The sequence below is a fragment of the Podarcis melisellensis genome, assembly GCF_964234715.1.
Source record: "Podarcis melisellensis genome assembly, chromosome: 8".
NCBI classification, from domain to species: Eukaryota; Metazoa; Chordata; class Lepidosauria; order Squamata; family Lacertidae; genus Podarcis; species Podarcis melisellensis.
This window is the reverse complement of record NC_138540.1, coordinates 37,150,863-37,172,492: the sequence shown is the minus strand read 5'-3', so window position 1 is coordinate 37,172,492 and position 21,630 is coordinate 37,150,863. Positions and strand designations below refer to the sequence as shown.

General features: G+C 42.7%; 1 protein-coding gene and 1 long non-coding RNA gene across 3 annotated transcripts in view; one reads left to right on the top strand and one right to left on the bottom strand.

Annotated features, from left to right (window-relative positions):
- Nucleotides 1–21,630, top strand: part of CDH13 (cadherin 13) — a 657,553-nt gene that overhangs the window by 466,998 nt on the left and 168,925 nt on the right. For both annotated transcript variants that reach the window (XM_081924041.1, XM_081924042.1), the window contains exon 7: nucleotides 10,658–10,836. In XM_081924041.1, coding sequence (XP_081780167.1) covers nucleotides 10,658–10,836 — 179 coding nt within the window. The remainder of the gene's footprint in view (nucleotides 1–10,657; nucleotides 10,837–21,630) is intronic.
- Nucleotides 12,483–19,780, bottom strand: LOC309376669. Its single transcript, XR_014171263.1, has 3 exons — nucleotides 19,707–19,780; nucleotides 15,653–15,741; nucleotides 12,483–12,619 (listed from the first exon to the last, which is right to left on the bottom strand). It is a non-coding gene; the product is annotated as an uncharacterized lncRNA (long non-coding RNA).

The following is a 21,630-nucleotide window of genomic DNA, read 5'->3' as shown; positions in this document are numbered from 1 at the left end:
TCTAGCCGTGAGACAGATTCTGCCTGCTCAGCCTGTGAAGGTGCTAAAGGACAGAGCAAGCTTAAAGGGCTTGCTCTGAGGGCTTTCCCAGCCCTGCAACCAAAGTTCCTATAATTAAGGATCAAGCTTGCAGTTCCCAAGCTGATACACAAATAGGATTGCACACTCCCCACTCCATTTTGTAATGAAGTTTTGGGTTTGTTAGTTTGTAATGCATACACAAACGTATGTTTTATGGGGAAAATGTGTATAAAATAAGAATTTTAGGAAGAGAATGCATACAAGATGCACATTTAAGGGATAGGTAAAGGTGTGACTCTCTGCCAAAATCAGGCACCCTTGACTAAACCCTGTGCCATTGCCCACATGGTGCGATTTGAAACCGTGAGGGCAAAGCAAAATGTGCCACTTGACAATATTGTGGCATAAGACTATTAACTGGTGGACAAGCCCTGCTCAGCTGTCAAAATGGTCTGTGAAGATTGGAGGAGCCCCCTAGATGGAAATAGTTTCTGACTTGGGATGTCAGAGAATTCCAAAGGATACAGAAATGGGCATGGAAGTTGCCAGTGTTTGCTTATTCATTCCATTCAGTCCAGAATGGAATTCAATCCAGCCAATGCAATCAGTATTTGCTGCTGCTTTTTCCCCCTCATCCCACAAACAATACATAATTGATGGCTCCCCTGCTGTTGCACTGTGTTTCACAAAATCATAGAATTGTACAGTTGGAAGGTACCCCAGGGGTCCTCTAAACCAACCCCCTGTAGTGCAGGAATCACAGCTAAAGAATCCCTGATTTTCAAAACCTTAAGTGAAGGAGAGGCCACCACTTTCCAAGGTAGTCCATTCCATTGTCAAATAGCTATTAGCACCAGAAAGTTCCTCCTGATGCCTAATCAGAATCTCCTTTCGTGTACAGTGGGTCTGCCACTAACCAGGGGTCTGTGCACAAAGGCAAAATTGTGCAGCCAGGAACCCCTGGAATCACTCTCATGTGAGACAGAGGGCTGCTTACTAAAGGCATGAGAGGGCCCTGAGAGCTTCCCAGAGCCCTCCTGTGACCCTTCCAGACCCTGCTAAGTAAGGTGGCACCTTCCTTACTGGCCTCTGGGATACCCCCCCAGAGCATCCACACCTCCTTCCCAGAGGCTGGTAAGGAAGGCAATGTGAGGGCTCTGAGATGCTTCTGGAGCCTTCATGCCACCTTCTCAAAGTCCAGTAAGAAAGCAAGGGCTCTCCATTTATTTGTTCCCCCACCACCCGCATAAGACTGTGATCATGGAAGTAAAGCATGCACAAGTTGTGGGCTTCCTCCATTTTGAATCCATTGGATTGGATGCTGCTGCATCTTCCAAGTGACAGCCCTTCAGATATTTGGAGATGGATATTATGTCACTTCTCAGTTTTCTCTTCTCCTGGCTAAACATTGCCAACACCCTCAATTATTCCTCATAAGGCTTGGTTTCCACACCTTTTACCATCTCAGTTGCCCTTTGCACATGTTGCAGCTTGTCAATATCCTTCTTAAACTGTGGTGCCCAGAACTGAACACAGCACTCCAGGTGGGCTCTGACCAAGCCTGCACAGAGTGGTACTATTCCTTTCCTTTATCTGGTCACTTTACTTCTGTTGATTTAGCCTAGAATTGTATGAGGATAATTTTTTTGCTGCTGATTCACACAGTTGACCGATGTTGAGCTTGTGGTCTACTGCTAGATTCTTTTTACCGGTACATACACTGCTGCCAAGCCAGATGCCCCCACCTGATTTTCTTCACATTGAAATGAATGGTGCAGAATAATATATGTTGTTGTTGTTGTTTAGTTGTGACTGACTCTTCATTACCCCATGGACCAGAGAATGTCAGGCACTCCTGTCTTCCACTGCCTCCCGCAGTTTGGTCAAACTCCTGTTGGTAGCTTTGAGAACACTATCCAACCATCTCATCCTCTGTCATCTCCTTCTCCTTGTGTCCTCCATCTTTCCCAACATCAGGGTCTTTTCCAGGGAGTCTTTTCTTCTCACAAGGTGGCCAAAGTATTAGAGCCTCAGCTTCAGGACCTGTCCTTCCAGTGAGCACTCAGGGCTGATTTCCTTCATGGAAATCACTTCCTTGTTGTAGCAAAGGGGCTTGAATAACTCAGAGAAGCTATGAGCTATGCCATGCAGGGCCATAGTGGAGAGCTTTGACTAAATGTAATCTACCTGGAGCAGGAATCCAATATTCCTGCCAAGAAAACTCCATGGACAAAGACAACGGAATAATATATAGATAGCACAATTAGTTACACAATTAAGTAAGTAAGTAAGTAAGTAAGTAAGTAAGTAAGTAAGTAATTATGTAATATTCCACCACAGAGGACAATGAGATGAATAACCCTATCCCCCATCTCTGCTATAGGGGGAACGTAACATATAACATTTTCTGACCCTTCCTTCCTCTCTCCAGCTATCTTTGGATTTAGTAGTTTGGTTCCATCTCTATAAGGGAGCTCAGCAGCAGCACATCAGTATCAGAAATGGTTCCTTCCCGACAATGCACCTTCACATCCTTATTCCTGGATGTGCCATATTTCACAATCCCTCCAAGAGCGCCAGGCTCTTAATGAATGCTTTTTAACATATGCTGGCGTTCAACAACGAGGTATATTTCTACCAACAAGAGTGGACATAACTCATTTCCAAGTAACCTTAGCACATGAATAATTTCTCCTACCCAAACACCTATAAAGTTCCCTGGGGTGGGGGAGAGGGTGGAGGGAGTAGGAGAGGTTAAGCGCTGGAATTACTAAAGTCTGACCTGGCTGTAAATCTCTACTTGGCTGATGTTTTATGAGAGCATTCAATGGAAAAGTAATTCCCACTTACTACTGTTGCCTTGCCTTTATAAGTCATTTCTGACTGATTGCTGTCATCCTGGAGGTTTTAGCACCAATCCCGCTCCCCAAGGGCTTCAGTGGTATTTTAAATCTCATCCAGTTACAACAAAAATACTGGGTGGGAAATAAAAAACCTTCATGGAATAGTGTTGTTGGGTGTATACAGTGGAGACAATCAAGGGTTATTGTAGAAACATTTAATTGGTTACTTCTTAATAGCTGCAAGAATATCGATAGCTAGAAACTGGAAAGCAGCAAAGGGTTTAAATGTGCATAAACAGTATAATGTAATGTAGCTAGCACTTTCTGAATAACTGGTGCAAAACTGTTGTGTGTCTAGGGGGCAAAAAGAGAGATACTTTGATGACAGACGGTTGGCCATTTATCCATCACATGAACAAAGACTCTACAGGGCATACTGTACCTGCTGCATTCCATAATATATGGTTGCGTTAACATTTTTCCTTCATGTTAATATTAGCAACTTTCAGTCTCTCTCCACTTCATTGCTTGTATGAACTTTGCTACTATTGTTTACACCTGAAATATGCGGGTTAGGGAAAATCGAGGAAGGGGATGTTCAGTTTGCTTCCCCCCCCAGTAGAAAATTAAATAAATTATAAGACTAGTTGCTGTCATATTGGAGGTTTTAGTGGCTCCCCCGTCCCCCAAGTGTTTCTGTGGTGTTTTAAATCTCATCCAGTAATTGATCTGAAAGAGAAAGTGACAGTTGCACAGAGTTTTACACTGAAAATGTCCAATGTTCCAAAAGTCCGTATCTGTCAGCGCCTCCTGTTCAACTTCACATGGAAAAAGAACGCTTCACAACAGACAGGGTATAATATGCATAAAATAGATCATGGATAGAGATAGTATCCATATAAGATTGTATGTATGTGATGCTTGGGTTTGCCTGAGCTTGGATTGGAAACACTTGTGTGTGGCTGCCTCATGTGGTGAACATGCAGAACTTCATCTTGGAGCATCTTCCTGATTCAGAACTATTTTTAGCTTCCACAAAAACACAAGAGCTTTCTGGATCAGGCCAGTGGCCCATCGGTTCTTCTCACAATGGCTAACCAGATGCCTATGGGAAGCCCAAAAGCAGGACTTGGGGGTAACAGCACTTTGCCTACTTGTGATTCCCAGCAACTGGTATTCAGAGGCATACTGCCTCCAACAGTGGATGCAGATCATAGCCAACAGGGTCCACGGCCACAGATAGCTCTCTTCACCATGCATTTGTCCAATCCTCTTTTAAAGCCATCCATGTTTGTGGGCATCACTGCCTCTTGTGGGAGCATGAAGGGGAGCTGCCTGTGCAGCAGGGAATTTCCTATACTTATGGAAGTTACTCATGAAAAGTAGAAATTCTACATTGCATGGACAAGCAGAGCAGGCTTCTTGCTGTAGTAGACAATCAGCCTCCAATTCATGGATCACAGCAGGGATGACAACAGGCACAGAACTTGCATGCTTGTTACCAACATCTTTGCTTGCACATGCTACTTCTTCATGAGCATAATGAGAATAAATGGACACAGCCTTCCTGGTTCTGGTACAGTTCTGTGCATCCATCAACCTGTGACTCCTGATTCAATTCCTGGCTTCTGGATCAATCCCAGTGCTCTCTGGTGCGCTTTGGGGACTAGTAAGGTGGAAGGCAGGGAGATCAACAGTAGGTGAAGGCACAGTCAAGAATAGTCAGTGCTCACTAATTCTAGTTCCCCTCCATCATCCTCCTTCAGGCAGTGCAGTCCCCTGGACTAGTTGTAAGTAGCAAGGCAGGCAGGTAGGGACCATTTGAGTGTAGACTGGGGCTGGTGGGCCAGTGTCTGACAGCTCCCTAAAGCTCAGCCTTGATTGCGAGAATGGGTCTTCATCTCATGGACCCATTGGGCAGGGGGTGTCCTTGCACCCAGTGAATTTATGTCAGGACAATCCCAACCAACTAGCGTTATGCTTGTTACACTGACTTTTCCTTCACAACAACAGTGAACTGCAAGTGTAGAATATGGAATATCTATCTATCTGCACATATGAAACTGTTTGATACCAGATTGGACAAATGCAAACTTACCTGATCTGCACTGCCTGGAGCAATCAATTTGTGAACGTTGTTGTCTCTTGAATTCTCCTGTGACATCCTTCTCATTTATTTATTTATTTTCATTATTTTGAGAGAAACTACTTTTAGATATGCATATTTTGAAAGAAATGAGGTTTGGAAATGTGTATTTTGAAAAGTGAAAGAAATTCATATTTTAACACTCCTAAATTGTGGATTTTTGTGGGTAAATGGGACAGGGCAGATTTAACGAGTGAACACCTGGGGAACAGAGAGATCAAACATCTCTAGTACACTTCTTGGGCTGTCAGTATGGAGGCTCCATTAGTAAGCAGAGCTCTCCTGACCTCTCCATATTAGCCAGGTGAGATGTTTACTGTGATGAATGCTGAAAGGGCAACTTGAATCTTTAAAGTAACTTGCATTAGGCAGCCATGTAAATATGCATTAGACAAAACAAGAGTTCCTGAGGTTAGGAAATTTTTGACTCTGCAAAATGCTCAGCTATTCTAAGAGACTGAACTCATTAATTCTTGCTAAACATCCTTCTATTGAGCGAGGCCTCCAAGTTTAATAACAGCCATAAGTTAATATTTGAGGCTGCAATTCAAATGTACTTGATTGGAGACATAAAGTACAAATTGACAGTCAAACATGTAATTAGTTATGATGAGCGTCGCAGCCAGTCATCTACCCTCCACCATTCCACTTTCCAAAAAGTTGATTTATTTCGATCACAATGAATTAGGCAGGCCTTTCATAATCTAGGCTTGCTTGCTTCCCTTACATCCCCTTTTCAAATGAAAGAGGCAACCGTTATGTGCCTTGCTCAAAAGGTGACATGAGGTACAAGATTGACATGAGAGGATGGGCTCTCACCAGGAGGTTTCGATCTTATTTATTATTATTTATTCATCACGTTTATATACCATCTTTTCCTCTAGGAAGCTCAAGATTGTGTAGATGGTTTTTCCTTCCCCATTTTATTCTCAGAACAACCCTGTGAGGTAGGTTAGGGTGAGAGTGAGTGACTGGCCCAAGGTCACTTTGTGAGCTTCATGACTGAATGGAGATTTGAACCCGGGTCTTCCATATCATAGTTCAACAGTCCACACACTTCACCACACTGGTTCTATTGACCAGGCATTGCCAAGTCTGTCAATGTTGGTTTTCTCTCAGTTCCTCATTTTTCTACTCTCCAGTACCATTTTCTACATTTCCACATCAGTTTGGGATTTTTTTTTAAAGAATTCCTTAGGGAAATTCATCAACATTTGATTTTAAACTTCTCTGAATAGGCATATTTTTATAAAGCCACCCCCGATATAATGCATTTGGTATGTTATTTTCATGAATATATACATTCACATAGACACTTTACCTTAGTATCTGTCTTTTTTTGGTACCTATTACTTGGCTAGACTGCACTACAAAATTCAAACAAGTGATTTTTTTTTTTTTAAAGATTTGTGTATTTCAGTTTCTGTATTCTTCTTCTTCCAGAAAGTGTGAATTGGGTAAGATTTCCTTTAAACACAGACTGGATGGGAAACTTTGCAAAATGAATGGGTTTACTTCCTCAGATGCCTAGCTTGAAGTAATGACAAAAAAAAAAGCCAGTGTGCATGAAAAACTGAATTTTTCCTAACTGTGAGCACAAAAGCATTGTTTGCAAGTATGTGAAAGAACTTTGACAATTCTGCTGATTGTACATATGTTAATTAACTTGTTCCACCATTTGATTATATAATGCACACAAGCACAAACACACGTATGCAATGCAAGAGACATATTGTTTTAACACAATCATTTTGCAAGCTGTTGTTTGGGGCTGCAGAACCCAGCTGCATTTATGATTGATGCCCAGAATGGAAGCATTTATAAAATGACACCAAATTAGAAATAGTCAGTTTATGAGTCTTGGGAAATGAATCTTTTATGAAGAATAAAACTTTATGATGGAGTAATGCCAGGGAGGTATGCATCTTCAATTTAATACATTTGGGTGATTACTGAGCTATAGATCCTTTTGAAATATGAACCCAGCTACATGAGCACAGACCAAAACCAATTGATCTTCATGTTATTACCTTTTAAAGAAATGCACAGTGCTTAAAAAAAAAAACAGAAAAATCTTGTGCAACAATAGTGAAGAACACACACACACACACATTAATGCATTAGTATTAGTTCAAAAATGTGTATCATTTGGATGGGTGGGGATATGTTTGTGGAGGGAAACAGCAGTATCAGTGAGGTGCTGAGGAGCAAAACTGTGTACCGCATGGTCTGTCTTATACCCCCTAAATAAAACTTCAGCCCTCTGGATATGGTGGGTTGAAAGATATTGCCCTTAAAGGAGGCATAAACATCAAGGGGCATGAATCCCCTGTGGTCCCATAGCTGGACCCAACCACTGGGCAGAATGAGGAAGTTGCCTCAGGTGGCAGATATTGTGGGGCACATAATAGCTGTAGTTAGGTGTTGAGAGCTCTTTGTGCTTGTTTGTAGCCTCTCAGCCTCCTGCTAGAGGGTGCTGTCCCATCACTAGTGCTGAAGTAAGATTTAACTAGGAGTCTATGTAGCTTTAGTGGTTGGAATTGTGGGAGAATCCTTCTCCCCAGGCAGAAAGGTGTATTGAACAGACCCCAAGCAAGACCCTGCCTTTCCTCAAATGAGTGAACAGCAACACTCATTCTTACAGGGTGTGGGTGAGGGAAGGGATGTTACTCACATACAATGTTAGCGTAGCCGCCTGCTCTCTCTGTCCTTGGTGACTCCAACTATATCAAGACTCACTCTCCTCTCAACTGAAGTCTCTTGGGATCTCTATGACTGAGCCATGTTAGGTTTATGCCATTGATCTACTAAAAAGGTTCTCCTCTTACATATTATAGAGGATGCCTCTTCCCACATGATACTTGCTATGGCACATTAGTGTTTCCTCTAGAAACAAACTATATTTCTTGTTTCAGAACGTTTGTCTCACTCGTATGCAAATTTAATTAACAAATTGATTGGCTAATTGACTAAAACTCACCTCACTAATCAACAAAGATTCCTGGAATTAGGTGGCAGGCAGAATCACAATTATGTGACAGACCTAATCATTATTATTCATTATTACTATTTATCCTGCAACAACAGGATGAATAAATATGCATATATGCCTTTACCATAGGATATTCCCCAAGTTCAACCTCTATAAACCCAGGGGAGTGAAGCCAATGTGGTAGCCATAGCTGTATCCCAATCTACCGTGATGCTCTTGAGCAACTCCTAATTCATTTTGGTGCAACAGAGAACCTCATGGTAGATTATGACCAATCTCTCTAGGAAATATGCCCTGTCTGAAATCCTGGGGAGCCACGGTTGGTCAGTGTTGAAAATGTTGAAGTAGATGGACCACTGACATGATTCTGGAACTTGAATTAGACTTTCTCACTCAAAATCATTTCAGCACTACTTGGAACTGAGTGTAAAAGGGGATTTTGTGGGTAAAACAAGGTTGTTTTCCCCTCACTTCAAAATAAATATCCATTGTTTCTGCTCTTTCTGCAGTGGTGGCGAACCAAAGGGGTGAAAGCTATGGCCTACAATGTTTTAGGGGACTGCTGCAGGGTGTGTGTACCAAGTGGGGTGGCACATCAAATTGCACTCCACAAACACTGCTCTCCATTTCGAGCTGCCTGACTTTTAATCACTCATGTACAAGCCCTGGTTGCTGTCAGTTCTCAGTTACATTTCTCAAGGGTGTAACTGTGCCTGAGGTGGCAATGAAGCAAAGCCTTAGAAATCTTCTTTTCAAGGTCGCTATAACAAGAAGAAAGAACCTGGAAGGGGTGGGTGGCACTGAACAAAAACAATGTTCCTGGGGGAGGGAGGGAGCAAGGAAGCAGCAGCAACAGCAGCAATATATTGGCTTCTTTGCAGTTCATGAGCTTGTACAATGAGGAAGAGGTGGACAAAAATTGTTGCCCCTAATTATCCTAAGAGTTAGGATGTCCTAAAAATGCTTCTTTCTTTCTTTCTTTTTTTAAGCAAACCATTTCTTTGCACCATATCTGTGATTTAAGGAGAGAGGAGGAAGGAACACTTGATTCCAATGAACCTATCAGATTGGTGCAAGAAAGCCCAGGAAAACCTTCTTTGCAGATCTCTAGCCAGAACTTGGTTTGGGGAGTTTTTGCTGTGTATTTAGGAGGCAGGCATTTAAGTGATTGAAAAGGCAAGTGAGAAGAGCCAGCTCATGTAAATTGGGATGCTAGATTTGGAGAGGAAGGAGCGGTCTTAGGCCTCCGGGGTTAATAATCCCCTGCCTTCTTTTAATTACAACAGGGGATTCTTTAGGCTGCTGAACAATATGCCTAATGAGGTGGGTATGGAAAAATTCATTAAAGACTTTTAATTGAGTTTGCAGCATCCCCTGGTTGATTGAGGATGAAGTTCTCCACCAGTGTACTTTGGGTGTTAAGTCCTGTTTGGAACTGAACCACACACTGCAGGGAGTGAACACCAATAATGCCTCTTTGTATGCATCCATTGTCACATAGATGGGATCCTTTGAACACATCTTTGGTTGGTTTTGGAGTTTGTAACGAAGCACATGGATAGACAGTAACCTCTTTGACATGTAGGGCCCATATCATTGCCATGCTTCTTTTGTTGTGTATTTGCTTCAAATGTTGGTGGGGTGGGGGTAGCTTGCTCTTCAACTGAAAAAGGCTCCAAAATTGCCTTGCAAGTCTCCACTTAGCTTATTGGGTGGGTGGCATTGTGGCCAGGTCTCAGGGCCTCCAGTGATCCAGCGGGGGCCTGAGATGCGCGCCCTCCTCACAGGGGCTTGGGCTTGGCCATGACGACAGCACTAGGCAGGCCCCCGCCCAGGAGGGTGGGCCCCGCTGACCAATCAGTGCCAGTGGGGTGTGTCTCTGAAGTAGATTTAAACCATGGCATGGCCAGGAGACCGTCCTTTGCCGGCTCTCCCACCCACCCACCTTCTTTTTCATTTTTACTAAGATATGACCTTGCTATAGAATAATGTTGACCGCCATATGTATGGGGCCGGGAGGGAATTTTTCCACTTGTCAAATTGGCTCCAGCCATTTGGTTTTTGCTTACCTTGTAGCAATTGTCACAACTTTGCGAGGTTAAGCATTGGGTACGGGAATCCTGTTAATGGGATCCGTGGGTGTGGATTCTGTCCCAGGCCCAGACATACCACTTCCCCAATAGGGACCCTTCGGGGTGCCCCAATTTGATGTAAGTTATAGGGTTCTCCCTATTGGTGGTTTACATTTAGTTGGACTCCCTGCAGACAGGGATATAGTTGGGATATAATCCAGCTTCACCCAATGCCTAAGCCAAACCACTCATATTTGTAACCAATAAAGTTGTGGCCTATTTGAACCCATAAAGCAAAATCCACTTGTTCATGTGTTTATTTATGCACCAGGAAACTGCGGATCATGGGGCCTTGGCACGCAATGAACATTAGAACGTAAGAGCCCAGATAGATCGAGCCAATGGCCCATCTAATCTATCATGGTGTACTCGCAATGGCCAACCAGATGCCTCTGGGAAGGCCACAAGCAGGAGCACAAGAGCACTTCCTTCCCACTTCTCCCTCTTCTTATGTTCATATTATCTGTATTGCTACATGCCAAATATGAAGTTTTCATATTGGTGTTATTCTTGTTCTTTTCAGGAAGTACTGTGATGCGTGTGACTGCCTTTGATGCTGATGATCCAGCTACAGACAATGCTCTGCTGAGGTATAATATCCTTAAGCAGACCCCGGACAAGCCATCCCCAAACATGTTCTATATTGACCCGGAGAAAGGAGACATTGTCACTGTTGTGTCGCCAGTGCTGTTGGACCGTGAAGTAAGTTGCAATTTTGTCAGTTGTTTATGGATAGATGCAATATGCAAAAGAGGTAAAGGTGGTGTACTGGTTGTTTGTCTACTGCAGTGATAGCCAAACTTGACCCTCCAGCTGTTTTGGGACTACAATTCCCATCATCCCTGACCACTGGGCCTGTTAGCTAGGGATGATGGGAATTGTAGTCTCAAAACAGCTGGAGGGCCAAGTTTGGCCATCACAGGTCTACTGTCTCTGCATTCTTATATGGAGTATAGTAGGCCATGGTTGGAGGAACTTTGCCATGGGGAAAATATGGTGCTCGAGGACTCACTCTCTCTCTGGCCCTCAGGACTCTGTCCAGGCCACAACCCTCTCCCTAGGCCACACCTTTCACAAGTCCTCATCCACAGTCTCATTGAGCGCTTTTGTGTGGCTGAAATATGAAATTGAACTGTGAGAATACCTCTTGCTTCCTGGAGGATGGGTGGAGATTTGTGCTTATAGATAACTTTGACTTCTATATAGAATGCAGCTCAAAGTTATGAGTTGCATCCATTGGTCTGTATTGTGCTCCACCAACTACTGGCATGTGCCCCCCCCGGGTGGTTTCCCAAGAGGGAGTGCAGTCCTTCAGCTAAATAAGTTTCCCTGCCTGTTCCGCCAGCCATTCATTGAACATATTCTCTGGAATACTTTAGGAAGGCATGGGGCAGGGAAATATCTAAACAGTTGAAGGTCTTCTTGGTGACCAGCAGAGGCTGTGGAATCCCAGCTTTGTCCGTCCTTTTCAGCACCGTCTGAAGGTCTCTTCAACATTCAGCCAGGATTTTGACTAGTGAATATATCTTTATACTCTCTATTGTTTTCTGAAGTCTGAACTGCCATCCCTCTCTTTCATAAGTTGCAAATTTCAGTATGTTTTGCCATTGGTGGTTTATGATTGTTAGCAGGAGCTCAGGAAAAATATCACGTAGTGGAAAAAGAATTCAGTGGCAATCCAGACTTCCAAAAACCTATCTGTCTGTTTACTTTTCTAACTATTTTTATTTTGCTGTGTTCTTCAGGCAGTGAGATAAGTTTGGTAGTGAAGATGTTTGTGAGAATCTTAGGAAGCCAAGATCCAGATGGGAGGGCTTCATTTGGGGAATGGCTGTAGCTCATTGGCAAAGCATGTGTTTTTCCTGCAGACAGTCCCAGGTTCATTACCCGGCATTTCCATGTAGGGCTAGGAAAATCCCTGCCTGAAACCCTGAAGAACTTCTGCCGGTCAGTAGAGACAATACTGAACTTGATAGCTCAGTGTAAGGCAGCTTCCTTTGTTTCAGGTTCTTAGAACATAGAAAGCTGCCTTAGACTGTCTAGTCACCAGTCCATCTAGCTCCATGCAGTCTGTACTGACTGGCAGGAAGTTTCCAGGGTTAAAGACAAGGAGTCTCTCCCAGCCCTGCCTGCAGATGCTGGGGATTGAACTTGGGACCTTTTTCATGCAATGCAGATGCTCAGCCCCTGAGCTATGGCTCTTCTCCTGGTTCAAGACCTGTCAAAGTCGCTATGCCTGACAACTGTAAAGTTCAACAATGCTGAGAGATGAAATCGGAGAATTTACTAATATGATTTAGGAGCTTTAATCTGCCATCTGTTTGTTTGCTGCATTCAAACCAAGACATTGCTGATACGGAATTTCATAAAACAGATAAAGGTCTTACATACAGGATAAGCTTTGTAAATTCCTCCAGTTCTTTTGAGGGTTCCTCCTTTGCATAAGGGGGAGGGGAGGGCATGAATCTTTTAAGCATCGAGATCTCTGTGCAAAAACAAAACAAAGGAACAGCCTTTGGAGAATCTGAGCCATTGTAAAGGACCCAGATGTGATGTATCTAACAGGGCTGGCCCAGTATGATGCTGAGACAAGGTGGAAAGTGATAGCTCTGACACTGATGCCCCCTCCACTGGCTGATGATGACCACTCTGTTGCTCCCCTCACCAATGACACTGATGCCACCGAAGGAAAGGGAGAAAAAGAAGACACCAAAGGAGGCCAGTGGGGGGAAGGAGGAGAAATTGGTGAAGGGTGCAGTGGACTAGACACAGGTGGTGAGACAGGGAAAAGATACTGCGGTAAGAAGGAGGAAGCAGTGGCTTACTGGGTAGTCATGTTTCACAATTCTCCTTGGTCTGAGGAAGGATTAGGTGAGAGTTGAAAATTTCTTTGTTGTTTTGAAAACTCTAGTAATAAAGTCAAGTTTAATTTGGAGCATCTTGACTCTCACTCTTGTTATGGGACTGCCACTGAGAATTGCGATGGGGTAAACTTCCTCAGTCGGACATGGAATTGGGGTCATTTCTCTTCCCCCCTGCTGAATTTCAGGAAAAAGCCCACCCACCTTCCTGCAAATTCCTTCAGATTAAAATCTGACCTGTAGAAGAATGTTCAGGGACATTAAAGCCACCAAGAATTGTATCTCTGTGCCAGGAAATGCGAAACCTGCTAACATCACAACTGAAAACAGTTTATCGGTGATCCATTTTGTAGCTTAGTTTAGGGACACTAATTCTGCGATGTGAATGCTTGAGTAATTACATGTTTGTGAGCTGCTAAATAAAACAACATGATCTGTATTTTGTTGACAAATGTACAGATCAAAACTGGTGCTACCCATTTCCATGCAGCCCTGGTGGTAATTGTGCATAGGGAATTGCAGCCTAACTATGATGACGCATTTGCCATGTAGTGTACCATCAAAATAAGGGCAAGGCAAACGACTTGGAAGATTTCCAAGGGTGGCATCTGTATAACTCACAACTTGTGAAAGGATTTAAGAAGAGGGGCCATGCCTGTTCAGCTGGAACGACTATGTTCTGTTATGAAAATGGCTTACATACATAAAATTGTAAGTAGCTGGCAGCGCACTCCCCCTCCCCAGGTATCTGATGTTATTCATTTCCTATAAGTTTGAATACAAATTTAAGATTTGTAGAGTCATAATAACTGGCTGCCACATTCGACAGACTGTCTATGATTTTTCAAGTCAGGTTGGACATTCTCCCCCTCCCTAAAATATAAACAATCTTAGGATAAAACCAATTTTTTGAAAACTGAAAAATCAATAGGAGGGAATGAACAATACTGTACTAGCTTCTCAGCTGTGTTGTAAAGATCACTAGTGATACATGAAATAATGATGCTATATTTACATAGAAGGAATGTCTTGAAGACTGAACGGGTATTACTACTGGAGAGATTGTGGCAGTGAAAGAACTGAGCCACTTGTGATTTCATTTTAATAGCTCATACTCCCCCCCCCCATTTCTTTATCAGCGTGACCTTAGGGTGAACGGTGGGTAAAAATAAACAAACAAACACATAAATAATAAAAATAATATCTTAAAGAAAATAAGAAATACAGAATGATTGGGAGGTGAGGTTGTTACCTATCATAAACTTCTAATCGAGATACTACTTAAAGTTATGGAGCAAAAAACAAAATAAATTTAGAAATTGACATGATCCAGCTTAGGAACTGGGATTCAATATGTGAAATATTCAGAAGCATAAAAGCTATGTGGGGAGAATGTGGGATTCAGTCTATTTTTCCAAAGGGAATTAAAATTTGGACAAAGACTGATAATGCATGCGATATTAATTTGTTTGTCAATTATTAACTCACTTTATTACTTTGAGGGCATAAAATATCTTGCTTGTAACTTGGGCTACAATTCCTCTTCCCTGAGAAGCAGCTCCTTTTAACTCAGTGGGACTACTTCAGATAGATAGATAGATAGATAGATAGATAGATAGATAGATAGATAGATAGGTAAATAGTTTTGAAATAGCCAGGAAAACAATGGGGGGGGAGAGAAACCCCTTAACAACAACAACAACACCCTTAAAGTATCACATACACTGTTTCACATACTGTGTGTTCATCTTAAGAGTTTTAACATGAGTAGACAAATAGTTAAATAAAACGTGTCTTTTTGGATGGGCTGTTGCTGTTTTGAATTACAGTGGTACCTTGGGTTAAGTATTTAATTCATTTCGGAGGTCCGTTCTTAACTTGAAACTATTCTTAACCTGAACTTTAGCTAATGGGGCCTCCTCCTGCTGCCGCGCCGTGGGAGCACAATTTTTGTTCTCATCCTGAAGCAAAGTTCTTATCCTGAAGCACTATTTCTGGGTTAGCGGAGTCTGTAACCTGAAGCGTATGTAACCCGAGGTACCACTGTACCACCCCACCCCGCATCCCAAAAAAAGAAGGAAAGAAAAGGAAGGTTTTTATTAAGCTCATTCCAATCCTTTCGGGGGGTGCACAGTGTGGAGACTCAAGGGTGCTATGTGCACCCAGGATATGTTTCCTGGAATGAAGTCAGTGTACTTGTTGCATGTTTGTAACACACACACAAATTGTCATGCTGTAGTTTGCCTGGCTGCCAACAGATGGCACTGAGAATTGCTGTCCCTGAGCTCTTCTCACTCATCTACCTGCCAACCATGGGTCCCCTGTCCCTGGGATCCAGGTCCCCAGGCTGGTGGGGTTACTGTCTTCCATGTTTTTGGTGTCAACTGTGTGTGACCTGGCCTAAATGACCTCACTGGCCAAATGTGGAGGTTTAGTGGGCCAGATTAGGCCCAAAGGCCAGACATTCCCCACCTCTGCTTTAAATGAATTTGCCCAGTTGTCATGCACTGGGCAATAGGTATTAGGGCTTTGATTTTAGACCTATGTCACTTCCCATTCCAAATAGAGAGATTTGTGTGCTGATTTTTTTTTTAATTATTGCATCAAGCATAAATGCCAGAGACACTATAATACAAGCCAAACCTGATGAAACTTACCTTAGTGATTTTTATCTGTGGTTGTGATGGCTCAAATGTGGTGCTTTTATTATTCTTATTTGTGGCTTCCATCAAAGAAACTGGCTGAGCTGAAAGATAAAAAATAGTGTAAGCTGAGGGAGTGCAAGTGCTCTTGTTCTCCAAGCATAAGCACAGCTATAAACTGTTTTTAAAGTAACTGCATTCATTCAGTGATCAAAGCTATTCATGTTTTCATGTTCTTTTTATTAATTTTTGGCCATTGCTTAGATGAAGATGCTTACGGGTAGTGTTCCACTTAATTTAAGCCAAATTGTCAAGGATGCAAAATTCTACTTTATATATATAAATATAGTTCAAGCTCTTTCATGTTTGCATGTTGTACAGAACAGGAACCTGGAGATAAGTGCTGGAGGTAGAATATTGAAATGGAGATTGCATCGTATCTGGGGCTTTTTGATTTCCGTTTTGAACAAGCTGTAACCAAGTTACTATTAAAAGAAGAAGAAGTAGTTTTCCACTTATTAAGAGGAGCTCTTGTAAGACAGCGTTGAGATTTATTTCTCAGCAGCAATTTGAGAAGCACCTTCTATCAAGCTTTTATCATCAAGTCATATTTGAATGTTTTCTTTCCTATGAGAGGGAGGGTGTGGCAAATTTATTCCCTGCTTGAGGGTGGGAGCAGTGTTGCCACTTCTGGACTGTATAGTACTTCCAGAAGACCAGTTCTTCACTGTAGGATTTCTGCAGTTGGTGGTTTTTACTGCTTTTGCAATTCACACCTCGTTGCAGGTGTTTGCTCCTGACCTGCATTGCCATCTCTCAAGCCTATCAAAGTTCTGTTTTATTTATGGATTTTCTGCTGGAATATTATTTTGAAAAGTGCACGCTCTTCAGAGTTTGTGGCACACTCCAGTAATTGCAGAACAACATCCATTTTCATTTTAACAAGGCACATAAGGATATATTTTGTGAAGCTTTATGTGCATTTCTCCTATGCCTTGGGAAATCTCAGCATCTTTGAAAGTGTCAGAAATAAAGATTGAGGAGAGATGGGGGCAAATCATACCTGCAAACTTCCATTGGCAAAACTCCCCCCTCTTTTGGTGATTCACAAATTTTAAGCACAAAGGCATTTCTTGCAAAAGTATGTGATGTATAGGCCTGCAGGTTAGAAATAGTAAATCCACAGTGAAAGGTTGAAAAGTCCTGGGTGAGTGAGTGGGTGCGCTTTGTTTCATTTGTTAAGATAAAAATGATGTTTTTTTAAAAGAATTTATAAACCACTTAATATTTTGAAGATCTCTAAGTGGTCAATTGAAGTAAATAGGAAATTATGCAAGTCTTGCATTTAGAATGGCTTTCCCTAACATTCAAGACATTTGTTGGGCTACTACACCATTGGCCATGCTGCCAGGAGATGATGGGAATTGGAGTCCAGCAAGATCTGGAGGGCACCAGGTTTGGGAAGACTGGCATTCAAGTGGATGCAAAATACTCTCGAGCTCAGATATTCCATTATCTTACCTGCCCCTCTAGACGAGCATTGATTGGGAGAACAGATTCTTTCTATGTCAATGATATCTCTTCTAGTGGTTTGCTGGAGGGCCCTCCAGCGTCTGCTTTTGGGGGGCATGGGGACAAAGCCAGGCACCCTGACCAGATGGTATTGTGAAGTGGAAGCATGGGGGAAGCTACTTCAGCAAAATGCAAATGCATGGTGGGTATTCAGGTTAGGGTGTTGCCATCAGCCACCTCGACCTTCGTGGTGCCTGCAGTGTCACCCCACACTTTGCAGTGCATTTATCCATCACTTTCCTGATCACAAGAAGTCCAGTCTTTTGAGGAAGCGGGCTTGTTGTTGATCAATCAACTATAATTGTGGAGCCTGAATTTGCCAGTCTGTGATTGTAAGGTAAAGGTAAAGGTACCCCTGCCCGTACGGGCCAGTCTTGACAGACTCTGGGGTTGTGCGCCCATCTCACTTAGGAGGCCAGGGGCCAGCGCTGTCCGGAGACACTTCCGGGTCACATGGCCAGTGTGACATCGCTGCTCTGGCGAGCCAGAGCTGCACACGGAAACGCCGTTTACCTTCCCGCTGGTAAGCGGTCCCTATTTATCTATTTGCACCCGGAGGTGCTTTCGAACTGCTAGGTTGGCAGGCGCTGGGACCGAGCAGCGGGAGCGCACCCCGCCGCAGGGATTCGAACCGCCGACCTTTCGATCGGCAAGTCCTAGGCGCTGAGGCTTTAACCCACAGCGCCACCTGTGATTGTACTTACAGCCAAAATTAGCAATAGCCTTGCAGTGCCCGTCACAGTGCTGGTGGGATCACTGTGTGAACCCTCCAGATTTTCCTCAGTGGAAAATCTGCATGATTCAGAAAGTAGTTAACCCTTTCTGGTGACTATTTTCTAGCTCTGAATTTGACAGCACATCAAATTACCTGCAGAAGTCATACACCAGTGCTGTAAGTGGCAACGACACTGAACATCATAAAATTCACAAAAATTCTTCAGCTTACTATCACTACATCTGTGAGAGGACAGGGACATCTTTTTCTGCATCCTTCCTTTCCCTGTTTTTGGTAACATGAATTTGTAAGCAGTCAATACACTTGCCACCTACTCGATCTAAATGCAAATTTTGAGCCCACCGTTGCTCTCTTCTCTTTTTAATGAAAAGATATTAATCTTTTGAGCGAATGCATTTTGGTGTGATCTCTGCATTACCTTCCCAGGTACCTGTGTTTACATTTGCTTTTACCAACAAACTCTTTACCTCTTAAAGTTTTGTCCTCTGTAAATTAGAACACCAACCCTGTTTAGGGCTGCTGTTTAGAAGCTATCTGCTTTGTCTTTCAGATGCTAAAACATAAAGGGTATAATCTTGGGGGAAAGGCAAGTTACATGCTTCACAATTCTTCCTTCACGGGAGGAAATAGTTAGTTCCTTCCAAATAAAGTAGAGGAAATAAAATACACTTTTACTTCAAGGCTGTCTGTTGGTATTAATTTGTTAGAAGAAAGGAACAGGGCTGGCTCAGACTAGTTCATTGTCTTAGACAAAAATTAATTTTGTCCTCTCTTTGAATATGGTTGCATGCAGCAGGAGAGTTTGGATGTCACTCTAAACCATGGTTTAGCATGATGAATATGAGATCTAGTGAACCTTAGGCTTATGAGCTTTCCTCACGGCCATCCCTTCTCCTCCTTTGGCACAGCCTTGAAGAATTCAGAAGCACCCTCTTCCATTTTTGTTTAATCACCAGCAACTGTGGTTAGCATTAGCTATGGTTTGCTTCATACCAAAGTTTATGGAGCTGCTATGCTTAAGCAAGCCACTGTTAATATTAACCACAGTTTAGGGTTTGGTATAAACGAGAAGCCACAGTTGTGGGAAACGGAAGTGACAACAGCTGAACTCTTCCTTTGGATAAAGGATAGAGGGAATGTGCACGTCTGAGGTTCACTGGGGTCTTGTTCTCATCCTATTAAACCAGGGATAGCCAGCAGAGTGCCCCCTGTATGCTGTTTGGACTCCAGCTCCCATCATCCCCAGCCAACATGGCCAATGGTTAGGAAAAATGGGATTTTAAGTCCCCACATCATCCAGACAGGTCCATATGGACTACCTCTGCACTAAACTGTGGTTTGGCTTAGAAGTGCCTTAGGATCTCACCTGTGGCATCCCCTCCTTATCCCTTTTCCCCTCGTGCTGCTTAGGAAAAATCTCCAGTTTGCATGAATTGTATTTTTTTTAAGTCTAAGTCTAAGTCTATTTTTTTTTCTAAGTCTGTTTGCTGTGTAAGGGGCAGCAGGGAGGAGAGGAGAGAAAAAGAGAAAGGAGGAGAAAGGAGTGCATAAACAAATGGAGATAAATGCATACAGAGAAAGAGAGAGAGAGATGGGATGTGGCTCAAACAAACTGAGTGAACAACCACAAGCTCTGAACTTTGCATCTGGCACAGTTCAAGAGTGGGAGTTGAAACTCAGGGACTAAATGCTTTCAGGACTTTCTCAAGGTCACACATCTCCACATACCTCACCTTCTCCCCCTGGGCCACACCTACTTACCCCAGGCCACCCATTACATCACCTTCTTTCCCCAACTACACTTTGCTTTCACCTCCTCACCGGTCTTGCTTCACACAACCTTTAGTGTTCTTACCTTGACAACATGTGTTCTAGAACTCTGATAAATTCCTCTTCCTTGATCAAGATCAAGATCAAGATAAATTTATTGTCATTGTCCGTATATACACAGTATACACAACAACGAAAATCAAACACCCAAAGACCGGGTTCACATACACATTTGCACGTCACTGAATACCGGTCTTCGGAGTGCCGAGCCACTGCAAGTGATTGCGCCGCCATCTTGCCGCCATCTTGAGTGGATGGAGGATAGAGGTGTGTGTGCACAGATATGTAGTTGGCTACCAATTATGGTTAAGAAGGAGAGAGCTTAAGTACTATGCTGGATTTGTACGACAAGCTAAACCAAATATTGGTTTAGCTGCTGCTCCGTGCTGACCTAAAAAGTCTAGGGAGGAAAAAAATAACTATGTTCTCCTCAGGAACCAGAATTTTCACGCATTTGTGCTAAGCTTAGTCAGTGTGCCATGTGAACATGACCATAGGCCAGGATCTATTAAAAGGGATTGGAAACCCCAGTTTTTCAGCTTGAAGAGAGCTCAAAGCCTAAAGACATTTAGTCTGCCATGCCTTTTATTGGTGGTGGCAGTTGTGTACCATTGAAACAGGGAAGGAAGGAAGGAAGGAAGGAAGGAAGGAAGGAAGGAAGGAAGGAAGGAAGGAAGGAAGGGGCTGACTAGATAGGAGAGCAGAAGGAATTCCTCTCCAGTTCAGATTAATATCCAAGCTGGATAATAATTGGGAGGTTGTAATACTCACTTTGTGATTAAGGCAGGCATTACAAAACCCCCAAGTTTGTATTCCCAAATCTAGAAGTAAGAGCTCCAGAAAATCTCTACATAATCCAGTATGGGGTACACAAACAAAACAAAATCCCTTTGCAAGTATCTTCATGCCAACACTCCTAATTTACATAAATATTAGCTGGCAAAACTCTTCCAAACCTTTCATTATGTTATTATCATTCCCTTTTCACTTTCACATACTTCAACAGGTAGTTTAATAGTCAGATTGTGTTTTTTTAAAAAAGAAGACTGACATTAATAACGAGTGCATTTTCTTTTCCATTACAATCTTTGATAGATGAACAGTATAACACATCAGGAGCATCATAAATGAGTGTTAAATCTCAAGGACACCCCATGGTTTTGGATGTGGAATAAAGCATCTTGTAGAACAGGCCAGCATGTAGGGTTTATTCACACTCTGAATGGCAGATGACTTTACTGTTTGTATCTTGCTTGTATCCCTGTCAGAGCCCAAGCATAATTTCTCTGGGATTGATATCAACCTTTTCCCACAGGTCGCCTCCTAGGGATGGAGGATAATTTTGTTCAATCTGTGTTTTAACTAGAACTTATCTTATTTGTACACAGTGAAGGCTAGGCTGAGAGACAGTAACTGGCCCAAGGTCACCCAGTGAGCTTCATGGCTGAATGGGGATTTGAACCTGGGACTTCCAGGTCCAAGTCAGCACTCTAACCACTGCACCACACTGACACACTTGACTAGGCATTGCCAAACCTGTGAATTTTGGTTTCTCTCCGTTTCTCATTTTTCCACTCTAAAGTTCCATTCTTGAAATTTCCAACTCAGTTTGAGATTTAGTTGTAGAAGTCCTCATGAAAATTCCCCAGTATTTGAGTGAGACCTTCTCCAGAAATACTTATTTTTATATGCAATTTTGTCTAATATTCACATTTTTATATGCATCTTTTACTAATGCAATATATTTTTGTTAGTTGCTTTCACTAAGACATTGTCAGAGCTGCCCTTCGGTCCCAGCTCACAGAGGACCAACGCCAGGCTGTGTCTATGTACAAAGGTCTTTATTGAAGTTCAG